The sequence below is a fragment of the Eleginops maclovinus genome, chromosome 15 (genome assembly GCF_036324505.1).
Source record: "Eleginops maclovinus isolate JMC-PN-2008 ecotype Puerto Natales chromosome 15, JC_Emac_rtc_rv5, whole genome shotgun sequence".
In the NCBI taxonomy this organism is placed as follows: domain Eukaryota; kingdom Metazoa; phylum Chordata; class Actinopteri; order Perciformes; family Eleginopidae; genus Eleginops; species Eleginops maclovinus.
In genome coordinates, this window is record NC_086363.1 from 10,001 (window position 1) to 31,029 (window position 21,029).

A 21,029-nucleotide genomic window follows, 5' to 3' on the forward strand; every position below is an offset into this window, starting at 1 on the left:
AGTTAACGAGCCAAGCTCAGAGTTAACTCAGAGTTAACAACAGCTCGAGTAACGCAGCAGCTCAGAGTTACGAACTGCTCAGAGTTAACCAAGCAGCTCAGAGTTAACCGACAGCTCAGAGTTACGAGCAAGCTCAGAGTTAACGAACAGCTCAGAGTAACGAACAGCTCAGAGTCTCTAACCAACAGCTCAGAGTTAACGAACAGCTCAGAGGTTAACGAGCAGCTCAGAGTTAACGAACAGCTCAGAGTTAACGAGCAGCTCAGAGTTAACCAACAGCTCAGAGTTAACGAGCAGCTGCAGAGTTAACGAACAGCTCAGAGTTAACGAGCAGTCAGCGTTAACGAACAGCTCAGAGTTAACGAACAGCTCAGAGTTAACGAGCAGCTCAGAGTTAACACACGCTCAGAGTTAACCTAGCAGCTCAGAGTTAACCAACAGGCTCAGTAGTTAACCAACAGCTCAGAGTTAACGAGCAGCTCAGCGTTAACCAGCAGCTCAGAGTTTAACGAACAGTCAGAGTTAACGACAGTCGGGTTAACCCCGAGTTAACGAACAGTTTCAAGTAAACCAATCGAGTTCCAACGCTCAGAGTTAACGAACAGCTCAGAGTTATCGAACAGCTAAGAGTTAACGAGCAACTCAGAGTTAACGAACAGCTCAGAGTTAACGAGCAGCTCAGCGTTAACCACAGCTCAGCGTTAACCAGCAGCTCAGAGTTAACCGACAGCTCAGAGTTAACCAGCAGCTCAGCGTTAAACCAGCAGCTCAGCGTTAACCCAGCAGCTCAGCGTTAACCACAGCTCAGCGTTAACCAGCAGCTCAGAGTTAACCAGCAGCTCAGCGTTAACGAACAGCTCAGAGTTAACCAGCAGCTCAGCGTTAACCAGCAGCTCAGCATTAACCAGCAGCTCAGCGTTAACGAACAGCTCAGCATTAACCAGCAGCTCAGAGTTAACGAGCAGCTCAGCGTTAACGAACAGCTCAGAGTTAACGAACAGCTCAGCGTTAACGAGCAGCTCAGCGTTAATGAGCAGCTCAGAGTTAACCAGCAGCTCAGAGTTAACCAGCAGCTCAGAGTTAACCAACAGCTCAGAGTTAACAGCAGCTCAGCGTTAACCACAGCTCAGCGTTAACCAGCAGCTCAGAGTTAACCAGCAGCTCAGAGTTAACGAGCAGCTCAGCGTTAACCAGCAGCTCAGAGTTAACGAACAGCTCAGAGTTAACCAGTAGCCAGAGTTAACGAGCAGCTCAGCGTTAACGAACAGCTCAAGTTAACCACAGCTCAGAGTTAACGAGCAGCTCAGAGTTAAAGAGCAGCTCAGCGTTAACCAGCAGCTCAGAGTTAACCAGCAGCTCAGAGTTAACGAGCAGCTCAGCGTTAACACAGCAGCTCAGAGTTAACCAGCGCTCAGAGTTAAAAAAACAGCTCAGAGTTACCAGTAGCTCAGAGTTAACGAGCAGCTCAGCGTTAACGAACAGCTCAGAGTTAACCAGCAGCTCAGAGTTAACCAGCAGCTCAGAGTTAACCAGCAGCTGAGAGTTAACGAACAGCTCAGAGTTAACGAGCAGCTCAGCGTTAACGAGCAGCTCAGAGTTAACGAACAGCTCAGAGTTAACGAGCAGCTCAGCGTTAACGAGCAGCTCAGCGTTAACGAGCAGCTCAGCGTTAACCAACAGCTCAGAGTTTAACGAACAGCTCAGCGTTAACCAGCAGCTCAGCGTTAACCAGCAGCTCAGAGTTAACGAGCAACTCAGCGTTAACCAGCAGCTCAGCGTTAACCAGCAGCTCAGCGTTAACGAGCAGCTCAGCGTTAACCAGCAGCTCAGAGTTAACGAGCAGTCAGCGTTAACCAGCAGCTCAGAGTTAACCAGCAGCTCATAGTTAAAGAACAGCTCAGAGTTAACGAGCAGCTCAGAGTTAACGAACAGCTCAGAGTTAACGAACAGCTCAGAGTTAACCAGCAGCTCAGAGTTTAACCAACAGCTCAGAGTTAACCAACAGCTCAGAGTTTAACGAGCAGCTCAGCGTTAACCAGCAGCTCAGAGTTAACGAAAGTCAGAGTTAACGACGTGGGTTTAACCGCTCAGAGTTAACAGCCCCAGCGTTAAGAACAGCTCAGAGTTAACGAAACTAAAGGTAAGAGCAATCAAAGTTAACGAACAGCTCAAGTTAAAACAAACGTGGGTTTTAACCCAGCTCGATTAAAAACCAGGTTTTAACCAAAGCCGGTTAAAGGCAGCTCAGAGTTAACGAACAGCTCAGAGTTCCAACAGTCAGATTACAACAGCTCACTTTTAACCAGCAGCTCCTTTAACCCCCGCACTCAAGAAACCCCCCAACCACTTTAACCAGAGCTCAGCTTTAACCCACTCAGCGTTTAAGAGACTCAGCTTTAAACCCAAGCCGGGTTAAACGGAAAACTCACGAAACCGCAGCTCAATTTAAACCACCGCCATGTTAACAAAACAGCTCAGGTTAACGAGCACTCAGAGTTAAAACGTAGATTTAACGAAGCTCAGAGTTAACCAGCACCCAAAAAACCAACCCCCAATTAAACCAACAGCTCAAGTTAAGAGCAGTCGTTTTTCCAGCACCAGAGTTAACGAACATTTAGATTTAAGGGCACTCAGATTAAGAACAGTCAGATTTAAAGAGCACTCACGAAACAACAGCCAGAGTTAACGAACACTCAGATTTAAGGAATCAGATTAACAACAGTCAGAGTTAAAAACAGCCGATTTAACCAGCAGCCAAGTTAACCAACACTCAGATTTAACCAACAGCTCAGAGTTAACGAGCAGCTCAGAGTTAAGACAGCTCGAGTTAACCAACAGCTCAGAGTTAACGAACACTCAGAGTATAAACAGCAAGATTTACGACGCTCAGCGTTAACCCACAGTCAGCGTTAACCACAGCTCATAGTTAACGAACAGCTCAAGTTCGGACCAGAGTTAACGAACAGCTCTGTTAACGAACAGCTCAGAGTTAAGACACCAGAGTTAACGAAAGCTCAGAGTTAACGAACACCAAGTTAACAAAAGCTCAGCTTTAAACCCAGACTCAGAGTTAACCACAGCTCAATTTAAGAACAGCTCAGAGTTAACGACAGCCAGATTTAACGAACAGCTCAATTTAAACGAACAGCTCGGGTTTTTTAACCGAGTCAGAGTTAAGAACAGCTCGATTAACCAACAGCTAAAGGTTAACGAACAGCTTCAATTTAACGAGATCGGGTTTAACAAACCGCTCAGATTTAACGAACACCAGAGTTAAAAAGGGGGGACAGCTAGCGTTAACCAGCGCTCAAGTTAACCAGCAGCTAAGTTAAGAACGCTGGGTTAACAGCAGCTCAGAGTTAACGAACAGTCAGATTTTCAAACCCTCAGATTAAACCCAGCACTAGTTTAACGAACAGCTCAAGTTAACCAACAGTCGAGTAAGAACCTAAAGGGTTATCGAACACTAAAGTTAACGACAACTAGGTTAAGAACAGCCAAGTTAACGAGCAGCCAGCGTTAACCAGCACTCAGCTTTTAACCAGCAGCTAAAATTTAACCCTTTCAGATTAAGGCACTCGGTTAAAACGAACAGTCGGGTTTAAAACGAACACTCAAGTTCCCCCAGCTCAGGTTAACGACAGCTCAGAGTTAAGAGCAGCTCGGGTTTAAACCCGAGCCACTTCCCAGCAGTCATATTAACGAACAGTCAGATTTAACACAGTCAATTTAACAAAACACTCATAGTTAACGAAAGTCTTTAAACGAGAGTCAGAGTTAAAGAACATCAGATTTAACGAACACTCAGAGTTAAAAACATCAGCGTTTAACCCACCTCAAGTTAACCACCCCTCATAGTTAACGAACAGCTCAGAGTTAACCAACTAGATTAACAAACGGGGGGGGGGGGGGGGGGCTCAGAGTTAACAAACATCGAGTTAACCAGACTAGGAACAACCCCCAAGTTAACCAACAGCTAGATTTAACGAGCAGCTCAGAGTTAACGAACCTCGGGTTTAACGAGCACTCAGGTTACGAGCAGTAGATTCGCACTCAGGTTAACGAGCACCCCAGATAACGAGCACTCAGAGTTAACGAAAGTCAGAGTTAACGAACAGCTCAAGAAACCCAACACTCAAAATTAACCAACAGCTCAGAGTTATGAACAGCTAAGAGTTAACGAGAAAACTCAGAGTTAAAAACGTCAAGAAACGAGCACTCAGCGTTAAACCACAGTCACGTTAACCCCACTCGATTTTAACCCGACAGCTCAGATTAACCCACAGTCAGCGTTAACCCCGCTCGGTTCCCAGCAGTCAGGTTAACCAGCAGTCAGCATTAACCACACCTCAGCGTTATCGAACAGCTCAGAGTTAACCAGCAGCTCAGAGTTTAACGACAGCTCAGCGTTAACAGCAGCTCAGCGTTAACCGAGCAGCTCAGAGGTAACCAGCAGCTCAGAGTTAACGAGCACTCAGCGTTAACCATCAGCTCAGAGTTAACGAACAGCTCAGAGTTAACCAGTACTCAGAGTTAACGAGCAGCTCAGCGTTAACGAACAGCTCAGAGTTAACCAGCAGCTCAGAGTTTAACGAGCAGCTCAGAGTTAAAGAGCAGCTCAGCGTTAACCAGCAGCTCAGAGTTAACCAGCAGCTCAGAGTTAACGAGCAGCTCAGCGTTAACCAGCAGCTCAGAGTTAACGAACAGCTCAGAGTTAACCAGTAGCTCAGAGTTAACGAGCAGCTCAGCGTTAACGAACAGCTCAGAGTTAACCAGCAGCTCAGAGTTACGAGCAGCTCAGAGTTAAAGAGCAGCTCAGCGTTAACCAGCAGCTCAGAGTTAACCACAGCTCAGAGTTAACGAGCAGCTCAGCGTTAACCAGCAGCTCAGAGTTAACCAGGAGCTCAGAGGTTAACGAACAGCTCAGAGTTAACGAGCAGCTCAGCGTTAACGAACAGCTCAGAGTTAACCACAGCTCAGAGTTAACCAGCAGCTCAGAGTTAACCAGCAGCTCAGCGTTAACGAACAGCTCAGAGTTAACCAGCAGCTCAGAGTTAACCAGCAGCTCAGAGTTAACGAGCAGCTCAGCGTTAACCAGCAGCTCAGAGTTAACCAGGAGCTCAGAGGTTAACGAACAGCTCAGAGTTAACGAGCAGCTCAGCGTTAACGAACAGCTCAGAGTTAACCAACAGCTCAGAGTTAACCAGCAGCTCAGCGTTAACCAGCAGCTCAGAGTTAACCAGGAGCTCAGAGGTTAACGAACAGCTCAGAGTTAACGAGCAGCTCAGCGTTAACGAACAGCTCAGAGTTAACCAGCAGCTCAGAGTTAACCAGCAGCTCAGAGTTAACCAGCAGCTGAGAGTTAACGAACAGCTCAGAGTTAACGAGCAGCTCAGCGTTAACGAGCAGCTCAGAGTTAACGAACAGCTCAGAGTTAACGAGCAGCTCAGCGTTAACGAGCAGCTCAGCGTTAACCAACAGCTCAGAGTTAACGAACAGCTCAGCGTTAACCAGCAGCTCAGCGTTAACCAGCAGCTCAGAGTTAACGAGCAACTCAGCGTTAACCAGCAGCTCAGCGTTAACCAGCAGCTCAGCGTTAACGAGCAGCTCAGCGTTAACCAGCAGCTCAGAGTTAACGAGCAGTTCAGCGTTAACCAGCAGCTCATAGTTAACGAACAGCTCAGAGTTAACGAGCAGCTCAGAGTTAACGAACAGCTCAGAGTTAACGAACAGCTCAGAGTTAACGAACAGCTCAGAGTTAACGAGCAGCTCAGCGTTAACGAACAGCTCAGCGTTAACCAGCAGCTCAGAGTTAACCAGCAGCTCAGAGTTAACCAGCAGCTCAGAGTTAACGAGCAGCTCAGCGTTAACCAGCAGCTCAGAGTAAACGAGCAGCTCAGCGTTAACCAGCAGCTCAGAGTTAACGAACAGCTCAGAGTTAACGAGCAGCTCAGAGTGAACGAGCAGCTCAGCGTTAACGAACAGCTCAGCGTTAACCAGCAGCTCAGAGTTAACCAGCAGCTCAGAGTTAACGAGCAGCTCAGCGTTAACGAGCAGCTCAGCGTTAACCAGCAGCTCAGAGTTAACCAGCAGCTCAGAGTTAACCAGCAGCTCAGAGTTAACCAGCAGCTCAGCGTTAACCAGCAGCTCAGAGTTAACGAGCAGCTCAGAGTTAACGAGCAGCTCAGCGTTAACGAGCAGCTCAGCGTTAACGAGCAGCTCAGCGTTAACGAGCAGCTCAGCGTTAACCAGCAGCTCAGAGTTAACCAGCAGCTCAGAGTTAACCAGCAGCTCAGAGTTAACGAGCAGCTCAGCGTTAACGAGCAGCTCAGCGTTAACCAGCAGCTCAGAGTTAACCAGCAGCTCAGAGTTAACCAGCAGCTCAGCGTTAACGAGCAGCTCAGTGTTAACCAGCAGCTCAGAGTTAACCAGCAGCTCAGAGTTAACGAACTGCTCAGAGTTAACGAGCAGCTCAGCGTTAACCAGCAGCTCAGAGTTAACGAACAGCTCAGAGTTAACGAACAGCTCAGAGTTAACGAGCAGCTCAGAGTTAACGAACAGCTCAGAGTTAACGAACAGCTCAGAGTTAACCAGCAGCTCAGAGTTAACGAGCAGCTCAGCGTTAACCAGCAGCTCAGCGTTAACCAGCAGCTCAGAGTTAACCAGCAGCTGAGAGTTAACCAGCACCTCAGAGTTAACCAGCAGCTCAGAGTTAACGAGCAGCTCAACGTTAACCAGCAGCTCAGCGTTAACCAGCAGCTCAGCGTTAACCAGCAGCTCAGAGTTAACCAGCAGCCCAGAGTTAACCAGCAGCTCAGCGTTAACCAGCAGCTCAGCGTTAACCAGCAGCTCAGAGTTAACGAGCAGCTCAGCGTTAACCAGCAGCTCAGAGTTAACCAGCAGCTCAGAGTTAACGAGCAGCTCAGCGTTAACGAGCAGCTCAGCGTTAAACAGCAGCTCAGAGTTAAACAGCAGCTCAGAGTTAACGAACAGCTCAGCGTTAACCAGCAGCTCAGCGTTAACCAGCAGCTCAGCGTTAACCAGCAGCTCAGCGTTTAACCAGCAGCTCAGAGTTAACGAGCAGCTCAGAGTTAACGAACAGCTCAGAGTTAACGAACAGCTCAGAGTTAACCAGCAGCAGAGAGGGACTGCGTACCTGGAGCAGCAGGTGGTATTTCAGGATCCTCTGGACCGGTTTCAGCAGGTAGGACCCGAGAGGCAGCGAACGTTTCAGGAACGCTTGGCGCTCCCGGAAGAACTGAGCCAGAGATTTATTCCTCATGCAGTCAGTCAGCGCTGCAACGGAACTGCAACAGGAAGTCAACACGCATAGACAGAGGTAAATAACTAGAGACAGAAGTAAACACAGAGCTAAAAAAGAGAGGTAAACACAGAGCTAAAAAAGAAGAGGTAAACACAGAGGTAAACAAGAAGAGACAGAGGTAAACAAGAAGAGACAGAGGTAAACAAGAAGAGACAGAGGTAAACAAGAAGAGACAGAGGTAAATAACTAGAGACAGAAGTAAACACAGAGGTAAACAAGAAGAGGTAAACACAGAGCTAAAAAAGAAGAGGTAAACACAGAGGTAAACAAGAAGAGACAGAGGTAAACAAGAAGAGACAGAGGTAAACAAGAAGAGACAGAGCTAAACAAGAAGAGACAGAGCTAAACAAGAAGAGACAGAGGTAAACAAGAAGAGACAGAGGTCAACAAGAAGAGACAGAGGTAAACAAGAAGAGACAGAGGTAAACAAGAAGAAACAGAGGTAAACAAGAAGAGACAGAGGCAAACAAGAAGAGACAGAGGTAAATAAGCAGAGACAGAGCTAAACAAGAAGAGACAGAGGTAAACAAGAAGAGACAGAGGTTAACACAGAGGTAAATAAGCAGAGACAGAGGTAAACAAGAAGAGACAGAGGTAAACAAGAAAAGACAGAGCTAAACAAGCCGAGACAGAGGTAAACAAGAAAAGACAGAGGTAAACAAGAAGAGACAGAGGTAAACAAGAAGAGACAGAGGTAAACAAGAAAAGACAGAGGTAAATAAGAAGAGACAGAGGTAAACAAGAAGAGACAGAGGTAAACAAGAAGAGACAGAGGTAAACAAGAAGAGACAGAGGTAAACAAGAAGAGACAGAAGTAAACGAAGAAGAGACAGAGGTAAACAAGAAGAGACAGAGGTAAACAAGAACAGACAGAGGTAAACAAGAAGAGACAGAGGTAAACAAGAAGAGACAGAGGTAAACAAGCAGAGACAGAGGTAAACAAGAAGAGACAGAGGTAAACAAGCAGAGACAGAGGTAAACAAGCAGAGACAGAGGTAAACACAGAGGTAAACAAGAAGAGACAGAGGTAAACAAGAAGAGACAGAGGTAAACAAGAAGAGACAGAGGTAAACAAGAACAGACAGAGGTAAACAAGAAGAGACAGAGGTAAACAAGAAGAGACAGAGGTAAACAAGCAGAGACAGAGATAAACAAGAACAGACAGAGGTAAACAAGAACAGACAGAGGTAAACAAGAAGAGACAGAGGTAAACAAGCAGAGACAGAGGTAAACAAGAAGAGACAGAGGTAAACAAGAAGAGACAGAGGTAAACAAGCAGAGACAGAGGTAAACAAGAAGAGACAGAGGTAAACACAGAGGTAAACAAGAAGAGACAGAGGTAAACAAGAAGAGACAGAGGTAAACAAGAACAGACAGGTAAACAAGAAGAGACAGAGGTAAACAAGAAGAGACAGAGGTAAACAAGCAGAGACAGAGGTAAACAAGAACAGACAGAGGTAAACAAGAACAGACAGAGGTAAACAAGAACAGACAGAGGTAAACAAGCAGAGACAGAGGTAAACAAGAAGAGACAGAGGTAAACAAGAAGAGACAGAGGTAAACAAGCAGAGACAGAGGTAAACAAGAAGAGACAGAGGTAAACACAGAGGTAAACAAGAAGAGACAGAGGTAAACAAGAACAGACAGAGGTAAACAAGAACAGACAGAGGTAAACAAGAAGAGACAGAGGTAAACAAGAACAGACAGAGGTAAATAAGCAGAGACAGAGGTAAACAAGAAGAGACAGAGGTAAACAAGAAGAAACAGAGGTAAACAAGAAGAGACAGAGGTAAATAAGCAGAGACAGAGGTAAACAAGAAGAGACAGAGGTAAACAAGAAGAGAAAGGGGTAAACAAGAAGAGACAGAGGTAAACAAGAAGAGACAGAGGTAAACACAGAGGTAAATAAGCAGAGACAGAGGTAAACAAGAAGAGACAGAGGTAAACACAGAGGTAAACAAGAAGAGACAGAGGTAAACACAGAGGTAAACAAGAAGAGACAGAGGTAAACACAGAGGTAAACAAGAAGAGACAGAGGTAAACAAGAAGAGACAGAGGTAAACAAGAAGAGACAGAGGTAAACAAGAAGAGACAGAGGTAAACAAGAAGAGACAGAGGTAAACAAGCCGAGACAGAGTTAAACAAGAAGAGACAGAGGTAAACAAGAAGAGACAGAGGTAAACAAGAAGAGACAGAGGTAAACATGCAGAGACAGAGGTAAACAAGCAGAGACAGAGGTAAACAAGAAGAGACAGAGGTAAACATGCAGAGACAGAGGTAAACAAGAACAGACAGAGCTAAACAAGCCGAGACAGAGTTAAACAAGAAGAGACAGAGGTAAACAAGAAGAGACAGAGGTAAACAAGAAGAGACAGAGGTAAACATGCAGAGACAGAGGTAAACAAGCAGAGACAGAGGTAAACAAGAAGAGACAGAGGTAAACATGCAGAGACAGAGGTAAACACAGAGGTAAACAAGAAGAGACCGAGGTAAACATGCAGAGACAGAGGTAAACACAGAGGTAAATAAGCAGAGACAGAGGTAAACAAGCAGAGACAGAGGTAAACATGCAGAGACAGAGGTAAACAAGAAGAGACAGAGGTAAACAAGAAGAGACAGAGCTAAACAAGCAGAGACAGAGGTAAACACAGAGGTAAATAAGAAGAGACAGAGGTAAACAAGCAGAGACAGAGGTAAACATGCAGAGACAGAGGTAAACAAGAAGAGACAGAGGTAAACAAGCAGAGACAGAGGTAAACAAGAAGAGACAGAGGTAAACACAGAGGTAAACAAGAAGAGACAGAGGTAAACAAGAAAAGACAGAGGTAAACAAGCAGAGACAGAGGTAAACAAGCAGAGACAGAGGTAAACAAGAAGAGACAGAGGTAAACAAGAAGAGACAGAGGTAAACAAGAAGAGACAGAGGTAAACACAGAGGTAAATAAGAAGAGACAGAGGTAAACACAGAGGTAAACAAGAAGAGACAGAGGTAAACACAGAGGTAAACAAGAAGAGACAGAGGTAAACAAGAAGAGACAGAGGTAAACACAGAGGTAAATAAGAAGAGACAGAGGTAAACAAGCAGAGACAGAGGTAAACATGCAGAGACAGAGGTAAACACAGAGGTAAACAAGCAGAGACAGAGGTAAACAAGCAGAGACAGAGGTAAACAAGCAGAGACAGAGGTAAACAAGCAGAGACAGAGGTAAACATGCAGAGACAGATCTTACTTGGGGTAGTTGGTGCAGTACTGCGTGTAGACCTCGAAGTACTCGCTCTGCAATGAGACAGTGAATGTTTACCTGATGCCGGACGCAGGGTGTTCAGAGGCCTGTACCATGAAGCCAATCCCACAGACCCTGGATCTGTTTGAGTTCTCTGGCTTAACTAAACCGAACAAACGTGATCTCAACGGTCCCGCCCCGCTGGGTATCACCCCGGTAACAGGGTTTCTGTGTCTGGCTGAGAGCGCGTTCACGGGAAAGGGGCGGGGTTAGCAACATTAGACCAATCACAAACCCGGAGAAGTGTACTGACAGCGGAGCGTCATACGTCATGAATGAAGAGTTCATGTTAGACCAATAACAAGTTCCACTTTAAACCTGAGTTTAACTCTTGATCCAGGACCACAGCAGCACAGCTGGAGGGGCAGGAAGAACAGCTGGTAAAAACTACCGACTGTTTGAACGCGTGAATTGACAGGTTTAGTTTATCCTGTAGTATGACTCATAGCTTTAAACTCCCCACACAGAGCTCTGATTGGTCAGTAGGCGGGGCTTTGACTGAGTTGATCTCTTATCTGGAACATGCTCCAGAGCAAGTCAGGTGTTCAGCATAAGTTACAATGGAGATCTTCCCCGGTAAGAAGTGAACCAGCATCGTAAGACCGAAAACCCAGAGTGAACCCTGAAGCTAGCTCGCTAACCTTAAATCCTGCTTCGTCGTACAGGCCACAGGTAAAAGAAGAACCTGAAGCTGAAGCTGAACAGCATCCAATGAAACGTGCAGAAGGAAGTGTGGTGTATTAAATCTGTTCCGATGTACAGGTAGTTAAATCGGTTCATATATAGTTAGGCACTCTCGGAGGTCATAGAGAGTGCAGAGAAGAGGTTGTTTAGAAAGGCCCATCTGGGGTGCCATTGGAGGCTGCATAACAACCTCTGGAATACGTCAGAGGGCCTCCATGGATCAGTAAGAAAAGGACAAACGTATATCTCACCTTATTTGGGTACACATTCGTATAGAACATCGCCTTTGGTCACACACACACATTGGACACGCACACACATTACTCCTATAACTGTATGCACAAAGAGAGTTCGAGGACTTCCACAATGGGCTCTGGGAACCTCGTATGGCCGGTGTTGGGGTATGATACTATGCTGTTGTAATAAACCTTATTATATAAAAGCTGGTGTCTCCGGAGACTTCTTCATCATCTTCACAAACATCGCTACAAGAAATACCTCAAAGGTAAACAGGGAACAGATCTACTGGGGGGAAGAGAGTAATTGCTCCGCCTCACCTTCATCACGAAGCACCTGGCGACGGCCACCGGGTCGTTCTCACAGCGGTCCAGAGCCTGGAGCAGCTCGCTTTGGACAGGAAACACGTCACCATGACCACAATGACGACAACAACAACAAATTGTTCGTCTATCTGAATGTGTTTGATTGACATGGATGGATTTTTAGACAGTTCATGAATTTATTTAGAAAACTTCATTCATCATTTCACCACAACTCTGATCACTGACTGAACACGTTGACATAGGATTTGATTTGTGATTATTGTTATTGTTATTTTTTAGTATTTAAAAAAATTGTGAGTGTGTGTGTGTGTGTGTGATTTTGTGTGATGGTGTGGTCAGTGACGATGGCGGTTCGGAGAGGTTCGTGCGTGGATCCTTGAAGTACTCCGGTGTGCGCTGACTTGCGAAGGCCCGTTCATCGCTGATTGCAGCTTTAATTATTGTTGTTGTTGTTAGTATTATTGTTAGTATTGTTTTGTTATTGTTATGATTGATTTAGTTTTTGTTGTTTGAATTATTTTCAGATGATGATGATGACGATGATGATGATGATGATGATGATGATGATGCTCACCTGTTGAACTCGTAGATGTCCTCAATGTTCCCGAACAGAGCGCAGACCTGCTCCGGTCGGAGGCTCAGCTCACACCCATCGATGATGTGGGCCAGATAGTCCTGGAGGGGGGGGGCGGAACAAGGTTCTTTATAAACATGTTTAAAACCGCCTTCAGTGTGAAGCAGGGGGTAACCCGCACAGCAGGGAGCCAGCAGCATGGGGAGGAATATCACACCGCCTCTGGCTGCTGATAGAGCAATAAATACAGCTATAAATACAGCTATAAATACAGCTATAAATACAGCTATAAATACAGCTATAAATACAGCTATAAATACAGCTATAAATACAGCTATAAATACAGCTATAAATACAGCTATAAATAAAGCTATAAATACAGCTATAAATACAGCTATAAATAAAGCTATAAATACAGCTATAAATACAGCTATAAATAAAGCTATAAATACAGCTATAAATACAGCTATAAATAAAGCTATAAATACAGCTATAAATACAGCTATAAATACAGCTATAAATACAGCTATAAATAAAGCTATAAATACAGCTATAAATACAGCTATAAATACAGCTATAAATACAGCTATAAATACAGCTATAAATACAGCTATAAATACAGCTATAAATACAGCTATAAATACAGCTATAAATACAGCTATAAATACAGCTATAAATACAGCTATAAATACAGCTATAAATACAGCTATAAATACAGCTATAAATACAGCTATAAATACAGCTATAAATACAGCTATAAATACAGCTATAAATACAGCTATAAATACAGCTATAAATACAGCTATAAATAAAGCTATAAATACAGCTATAAATAAAGCTATAAATACAGCTATAAATACAGCTATAAATAAAGCTATAAATACAGCTATAAATACAGCTATAAATAAAGCTATAAATACAGCTATAAATACAGCTATAAATAAAGCTATAAATACAGCTATAAATACAGCTATAAATACAGCTATAAATACAGCTATAAATACAGCTATAAATACAGCTATAAATACAGCTATAAATACAGCTATAAATAAAGCTATAAATACAGCTATAAATAAAGCTATAAATACAGCTATAAATACAGCTATAAATACAGCTATAAATACAGCTATAAATACAGCTATAAATACAGCTATAAATACAGCTATAAATACAGCTATAAATACAGCTATAAATACAGCTATAAATACAGCTATAAATACAGCTATAAATACAGCTATAAATACAGCTATAAATACAGCTATAAATACAGCTATAAATACAGCTATAAATACAGCTATAAATACAGCTATAAATAAAGCTATAAATACAGCTATAAATACAGCTATAAATACAGCTATAAATACAGCTATAAATACAGCTATAAATACAGCTATAAATAAAGCTATAAATACAGCTATAAATACAGCTATAAATACAGCTATAAATACAGCTATAAATACAGCTATAAATACAGCTATAAATACAGCTATAAATACAGCTATAAATACAGCTATAAATACAGCTATAAATACAGCTATAAATACAGCTATAAATACAGCTATAAATACAGCTATAAATACAGCTATAAATACAGCTATAAATACAGCTATAAATACAGCTATAAATACAGCTATAAATACAGCTATAAATACAGCTATAAATAAAGCTATAAATAAAGCTATAAATACAGCTATAAATAAAGCTATAAATACAGCTATAAATACAGCTATAAATACAGCTATAAATACAGCTATAAATAAAGCTATAAATAAAGCTATAAATACAGCTATAAATAAAGCTATAAATACAGCTATAAATACAGCTATAAATACAGCAATAAATAAAGTTTTAGGAAAGTCCTGATGACTTTAAACCCTTTGAGGAAACGTGTTATATTGTTAGCAGTTACACAGTTTTTTGTATTTATAGATATGCCTGCCTGCCTGCCTGTCCTCACTGTTACATAAGCAGTTAATCCAGAACGTCTTAACCCGGTAATTATAGAGCGGCTTTCTGAGGAGCTGTCCTGTTTCCTGCAGTAGTGAGACATTTCTACAGGAAGACTTTACTCTCTGAGAGCTGAAGAGACTACTAATGAGTGTCTGAATGAGACAACTAAACATCCTCACGCCCAACATTAGCCACCTTTAGCTTAGTGGTGGCGTGAAGTCATGTGACCGTGCTGTAGTTCCTTTATAGCCCAACATTAGCCTCCTTTAGCTTAGCGGTGGTGACGTGAAGTCATGTGACCGTGCTGTAGTTCCTTTATAGCCCAACATTAGCCGCCTTTAGCTTAGCGGTGGTGACGTGAAGTCATGTGACCGTGCTGTAGTTCCTTTATAGCCCAACATTAGCCACCTTTAGCTTAGCGGTGGTGACGTGAAGTCATGTGACCGTGCTGTAGTTCCTTTATAGCCCAACATTAGCCACCTTTAGCTTAGCGGTGGAGACGTGAAGTCATGTGACCGTGCTGTAGTTCCTTTATAGCCCAACATTAGCCACCTTTAGCTTAGCGGTGGTGGCGTGAAGTCATGTGACCGTGCTGTAGTTCCTTTATAGCCCAACATTAGCCTCCTTTAGCTTAGCGGTGGTGACGTGAAGTCATGTGACTGTGCTGTAGTTCCTTTATAGCCCAACATTAGCCACCTTTAGCTTAGCGGTGGTGGCGTTAAGTCATGTGACCGTGCTGTAGTTCCTTTACAGCCCAACATTAGCCTCCTTTAGCTTAGCGGTGGTGACGTGAAGTCATGTGACCGTGCTGTAGTTCCTTTATAGCCCAACATTAGCCTCCTTTAGCTTAGCGGTGGTGACGTGAAGTCATGTGACCGTGCTGTAGTTCCTTTATAGCCCAACATTAGCCACCTTTAGCTTAGCGGTGGTGACGTGAAGTCATGTGACCGTGCTGTAGTTCCTTTACAGCCCAACATTAGCCTCCTTTAGCTTAGCGGTGGTGACGTGAAGTCATGTGACCGTGCTGTAGTTCCTTTATAGCCCAACATTAGCCTCCTTTAGCTTAGCGGTGGTGACGTGAAGTCATGTGACCGTGCTGTAGTTCCTTTATAGCCCAACATTAGCCACCTTTAGCTTAGCGGTGGTGACGTGAAGTCATGTGACCGTGCTGTAGTTCCTTTATAGCCCAACATTAGCCACCTTTAGCTTAGCGGTGGTGACGTGAAGTCATGTGACCGTGCTGTAGTTCCTTTATAGCCCAACATTAGCCTCCTTTAGCTTAGCGGTGGTGACGTGAAGTCATGTGACCGTGCTGTAGTTCCTTTATAGCCCAACATTAGCCTCCTTTAGCTTAGCGGTGGTGACGTGAAGTCATGTGACCGTGCTGTAGTTCCTTTATAGCCTAACTTTAGCTGCCAGAACATAATCCAAAATCACTTGGAGGCATCCCACTGGACAAGGAGATGCTGCCTTCAGGGACCAACACAGAACCACTGTATAATATGTGCAGGTAAACTCACCTCCACAATCATGCGAAGGTCTCTTACGTACGTCCTCTCTGTCTCGATGATCTCTGTCACCACACGGTCCAGGTAGGTGGGTTGAGGGTTGGGCGCCATGCCCCCTCCGCCCGCCGTCCTATTGTTGTTGCTGTTGTTGGGAGTGAGGCCGATGGCGGCCTCTCTGGAGCCCGGGGATAGCGTGGGGATCAGGTCCAGAACACCATCATTCCTGCTGACGGGCTCTGGGGGAGGGAGGGGGGGACAGGTCCGTTAGTAAACAGTTTCAGAGTATATCAATCAATTACACACACACACACACACACAGTTGGGAAATCCCTTTCCTGCTATTCAGTGAACGCTGTGTGTGTGTGTGTGTGTGTGTGTGTGTGTGTGTGTGTGTGTGTGTGTGTGTGTGTGTGTGTGTGTGTGTGTGTGTGTGTGTGTGTGTCTGTGTGTGTGTTTGGACCAATCCCTGCTCAGCGTTTACATTCAAACTGTTCCTGCACTTTGCTCTGAGTCACCGCACAGGAACACAAGCAGCAGCTCGATCTACAGCAGGCCTCAACTACCAGAGGAGTGTCTGCGTGTGTACTCTGTAATAATGAGGATTAGCTGACAAGTTAAACCAGCCACACACACACACACACACACACACACACACACACACACACACACACACACACACACACACACACACACACACACACACACACACACACACACACACACAGTATATATAGCTTTACCCATTCCTACATCTGTAACTAACAAAGAGCAGGAATACGAGTGTGTGTGTGTGTGTGTGTGTGTGTGTGTGTGTGTGTGTGTGTGTGTGTGTGTGTAGCAGCAGAGTAAAGTGGGCGATTCATAAACAATATTACATATGCATTCATTTAAGAAGTGTGTGAAGACGACAAGTTTACTTTAATACCTATCCTTTTATAGATTTCATGTCAGTGACCCAGAGACTGCTGCTCAATAACAATAACAACAACAACAACAATAACAACAACCATAATAAGCAACAGGAACAGTCTAAACAGTCAGTGTGGGAGCAGAGAGCCTACCTTCAACAGAGCAGCAGCAGACTGACTGACAATGTGTGTGTGTGTGTGTGTGTGTGTGTGTGTGTGTGTGTATGTCTGAGGTAATAATCCTATTACCAGAGAGAGACACGTCCCCTGCTGGACACCCCGCACTCTCACATCCTCTGTGAGTATACAGTATATATATTATTATGCATTATGAGAAGATGTTTAATAAAGACGAGTTCAAACCTTCATCCATGGAGACGTCAGAGAGTCTTCAGACAGCTCACCTGCACACAGACAGACACCTGGGCATCAGCAGGAGAGGACTCTTTAAAGTAGAGACACTACATACTGATATACACCTGAACATCAGCAGGAGAGGACTCTTTAAAGAAGAGACTCTACATACTGATATACACCTGAACATCAGCAGGAGAGGACTCTTTAAAGTAGAGACTCTACATACTGATATACACCTGAACATCAGCAGGAGAGGACTCTTTAAAGTAGAGACACTACATACTGATATACACCTGAACATCAGCAGGAGAGGACTCTTTAAAGTAGAGACTCTACATACTGATATACACCTGAACATCAGCAGGAGAGGACTCTTTAAAGTAGAGACTCTACATACTGATATACACCTGAACATCAGCAGGAGAGGACTCTTTAAAGTAGAGACTCTACATACTGATATACACCTGAACATCAGCAGGAGAGGACTCTTTAAAGTAGAGACACTACATACTGATATACACCTGAACATCAGCAGGAGAGGACTCTTTAAAGTAGAGACACTACATACTGATATACACCTGAACATCAGCAGGAGAGGACTCTTTAAAGTAGAGACTCTACATACTGATATACACCTGAACATCAGCAGGAGAGGACTCTTTAAAGTAGAGACACTACATACTGATATACACCTGAACATCAGCAGGAGAGGACTCTTTAAAGTAGAGACTCTACATACTGATATACACCTGAACATCAGCAGGAGAGGACTCTTTAAAGTAGAGACACTACATACTGATATACACCTGAACATCAGCAGGAGAGGACTCTTTAAAGTAGAGACTCTACATACTGATATACACCTGAACATCAGCAGGAGAGGACTCTTTAAAGTAGAGACTCTACATACTGATATACACCTGAACATCAGCAGGAGAGGACTCTTTAAAGTAGAGACTCTACATACTGATATACACCTGAACATCAGCAGGAGAGGACTCTTTAAAGTAGAGACTCTACATACTGATATACACCTGAACATCAGCAGGAGAGGACTCTTTAAAGTAGAGACTCTACATACTGATATACACCTGAACATCAGCAGGAGAGGACTCTTTAAAGTAGAGACTCTACATACTGATATACACCTGAACATCAGCAGGAGAGGACTCTTTAAAGTAGAGACTCTACATACTGATATACACCTGAACATCAGCAGGAGAGGACTCTTTAAAGTAGAGACTCTACATACTGATATACACCTGAACATCAGCAGGAGAGGACTCTTTAAAGTAGAGACGCTACATACTGATATACACCTGAACATCAGCAGGAGAGGACTCTTTAAAGTAGAGACACTACATACTGATATACACCTGAACATCAGCAGGAGAGGACTCTTTAAAGTAGAGACTCTACATACTGATATACACCTGAACATCAGCAGGAGAGGACTCTTTCACAACAATGTGTGTGTGTGTGTGTGTGTGTGTGTGTGTGTGTGTGTGTGTGTGTGTGTGTGTGTGTGTGTGTGTGTGTGTGTGTGTGTGTGTGTCAGCTGACAGATGATGAAGGCAAAACAAACACTAACCCTGAGGACAGAAAAACCGGACTGACCGCCTCACACACACACACACACACACACACACACACACACACACACACACACACACACACACACACACACACACACACACACACACACACACACACACACACTTGCACACCCTTTGCATATAAGTTGCCCATCACCTGCTAAGGTGTTCTCTGGGTGTTGCGATGTGTTCTGAGCAGGAAGTACCCGCAGTACTTTTACTCACTGAGCTCAGGTGTGTTGAAGGTGTGACCGTGGGGCGTGTCCAGGTCACCATGGAAACACATTATTGTGCAATAAACACACATCCAGGTTTGATTCCATTCGTGTGATTTATCACACACACACACACACACACACACACACACACACACACACACACACACACACACACACACACACACACACACACACACACACACACACACACACACACACACACACTCAATTTTCTGAACCCGTACCTCGTGTTATGTATTGCAGGGACTATGTCTTAATGTCCTGGACCCTCTGCAGATCCCCCCAGTGTCTCAGCTGCGGGACCAGCTGGCAGAATATGGGTCCACGACCCTCCTGACAGAGCTGTGCGCCGTTCTGCAGAGCTTTAGCAGGGCACAGCTGAGAGTGTGTGTCTGGAGTGAAAGCGAGTTTCAGAATAAAACTGAACTTCTGAGAAAAGAGAGGCAGACACTTCCGTGTGCAGGAAACATCCGGGATTTTGTACACTCTCAGCCTGACGGTCACATTCAAACACTAAAGCATCAAAACCCTAAAGCATCAAAACATCAAAGCATTGGAAGACTTAAACACTTCAACCCGTAAACCCGTAAACCCTCACCTCAGCCCTCTGATCCGCATCGCTCCGTCCATCACTCATTAAATCTGCGCATGCGCCGCTTTTCAAATCTGCAGCAGGGAAAGAGGAGCGTCGTCCCTGTCACCGAGTATCCTCATGTTACACCATCATATTATTAGGCCTGTCGCGATAATCAATAAATCAATTAATCGTACGATAAATTAACATGAGCTCAATCATTTTGCCGGCCTCGATAAGAGCCATTTGCATATGTGTTTGTTTTCCTCGTGTCTTTCACGTGAACCCTCTAATCAGTCACTGTGTCTGTGTGGGGAGGCGGGGCCCTGTCTCTTGCGCGTACCACAGAATGCAACATTGCAGCCCGGTGAGGAGCAGCAAGCCAGAGGAAACCCTAGTTGAGATTTGGAGGAATAAAAACAAAGATGGAATTGGTTTCAAAGCCGAACGCGACAGCAGTGGGAGCACTTTCAAACTGAATGGCCGTGGTAAACCACTTCACCTAAACGAGCCGGTCGCATTTATTGTAAAACAGTAGCAACTAAAAGCGCCAATACAACAAACATGCATCTGCGCCTAAAGCATAATCATCCGATGCAGTTTTCGCAGCTGGGAAAGAAAACTACAACTGAAGCTACATAGTCTCAGTAGGGTGGCCAGACGTCCGGCTTTTCAATGCGTCAAGCCGGACGCCGGACAGGGCATTGAAAAGCCGGACGTCTGGCCACCCTACCTGGTCACCCTAAGTCTCAGTGTTCCCGACAGTCCACCATCAGTGGGGCAGTTAGTCGTCAAACAAAACGCAAAGTGGCGCGCACTCACAGCCAGTGCAGTTCGCTTCATCGCTAAAGAGACGCCAGCCTTTCGTAGCGTCGAAAGGCTGGCGTCTCCACAAATGCTGCAAACATTTGAGAGCCAGTACGAACTGCCTGGGAGAACACACGTGTTACAAACGGCATTCCACAACTGTGCAATAGCGTGAAAGACAACCTGCAAAAGGAGATCAAAGACATCCCACTGTCACTACGGATATATGGATTTGCATATGGCCTGTTGATGCATCTGCTTTATCCATGTGCAGTGTCTTTGTTTGGTGCACTGTTTGTTTACAAAGGTCTTTACGTCTGAGCCTGATGTTTAATAGTTATTGGAGTGCAATTTCGTTTACAGAGTCGTGATAATGCATTGCATTTATTGCCTCGGTTGTGTGTGGTTGTTATTTGAGTGCTTTTTATTTCTTATCAGCAACAGGGTCTATTTTATATATTGTTTTTGGTTGTGCGTCATTCAAGTGCAGTTTTTGCGAACAGAATTGATTTACTTTGGATATTTAAAATGTCCTCTTATTCCAATCTGAAATATTCTGTAGAAATAGACGTTTATTGATCTTTGAAAGGGTATACTTGCATTATTATGCCATTATGGGATATGAGTTGAAAAATGTTCCCAAAACGACAATTTATCGTCCA

The 21,029-nt window shown here is 44.1% G+C and overlaps 1 protein-coding gene across 8 annotated transcripts in view; it reads right to left on the reverse strand.

Annotated features, from left to right (window-relative positions):
• The window catches only part of LOC134877161 (pleckstrin homology domain-containing family G member 3-like), a 29,600-nt gene extending 9,670 nt beyond the window's left edge, over positions 1 to 19,930 (reverse strand). Inside the window, exons 1-8 of one of the 8 annotated variants that reach the window (XM_063902566.1) lie at positions 19,585 to 19,930; positions 19,211 to 19,378; positions 17,159 to 17,199; positions 15,900 to 16,123; positions 12,430 to 12,530; positions 11,850 to 11,919; positions 10,555 to 10,601; positions 7,157 to 7,307 (exon numbers count right to left, since the gene is read on the reverse strand). In XM_063902566.1, coding sequence (XP_063758636.1) covers positions 7,157 to 7,307; positions 10,555 to 10,601; positions 11,850 to 11,919; positions 12,430 to 12,530; positions 15,900 to 16,123; positions 17,159 to 17,168 — 603 coding nt within the window. In that variant the 5' untranslated portion in view covers positions 17,169 to 17,199; positions 19,211 to 19,378; positions 19,585 to 19,930. The other 7 variants (XM_063902564.1, XM_063902561.1, XM_063902565.1 and 4 more) reach the window with 7 other exon arrangements.
• Between the last annotated feature and the right edge of the window lie 1,099 nt (positions 19,931 to 21,029).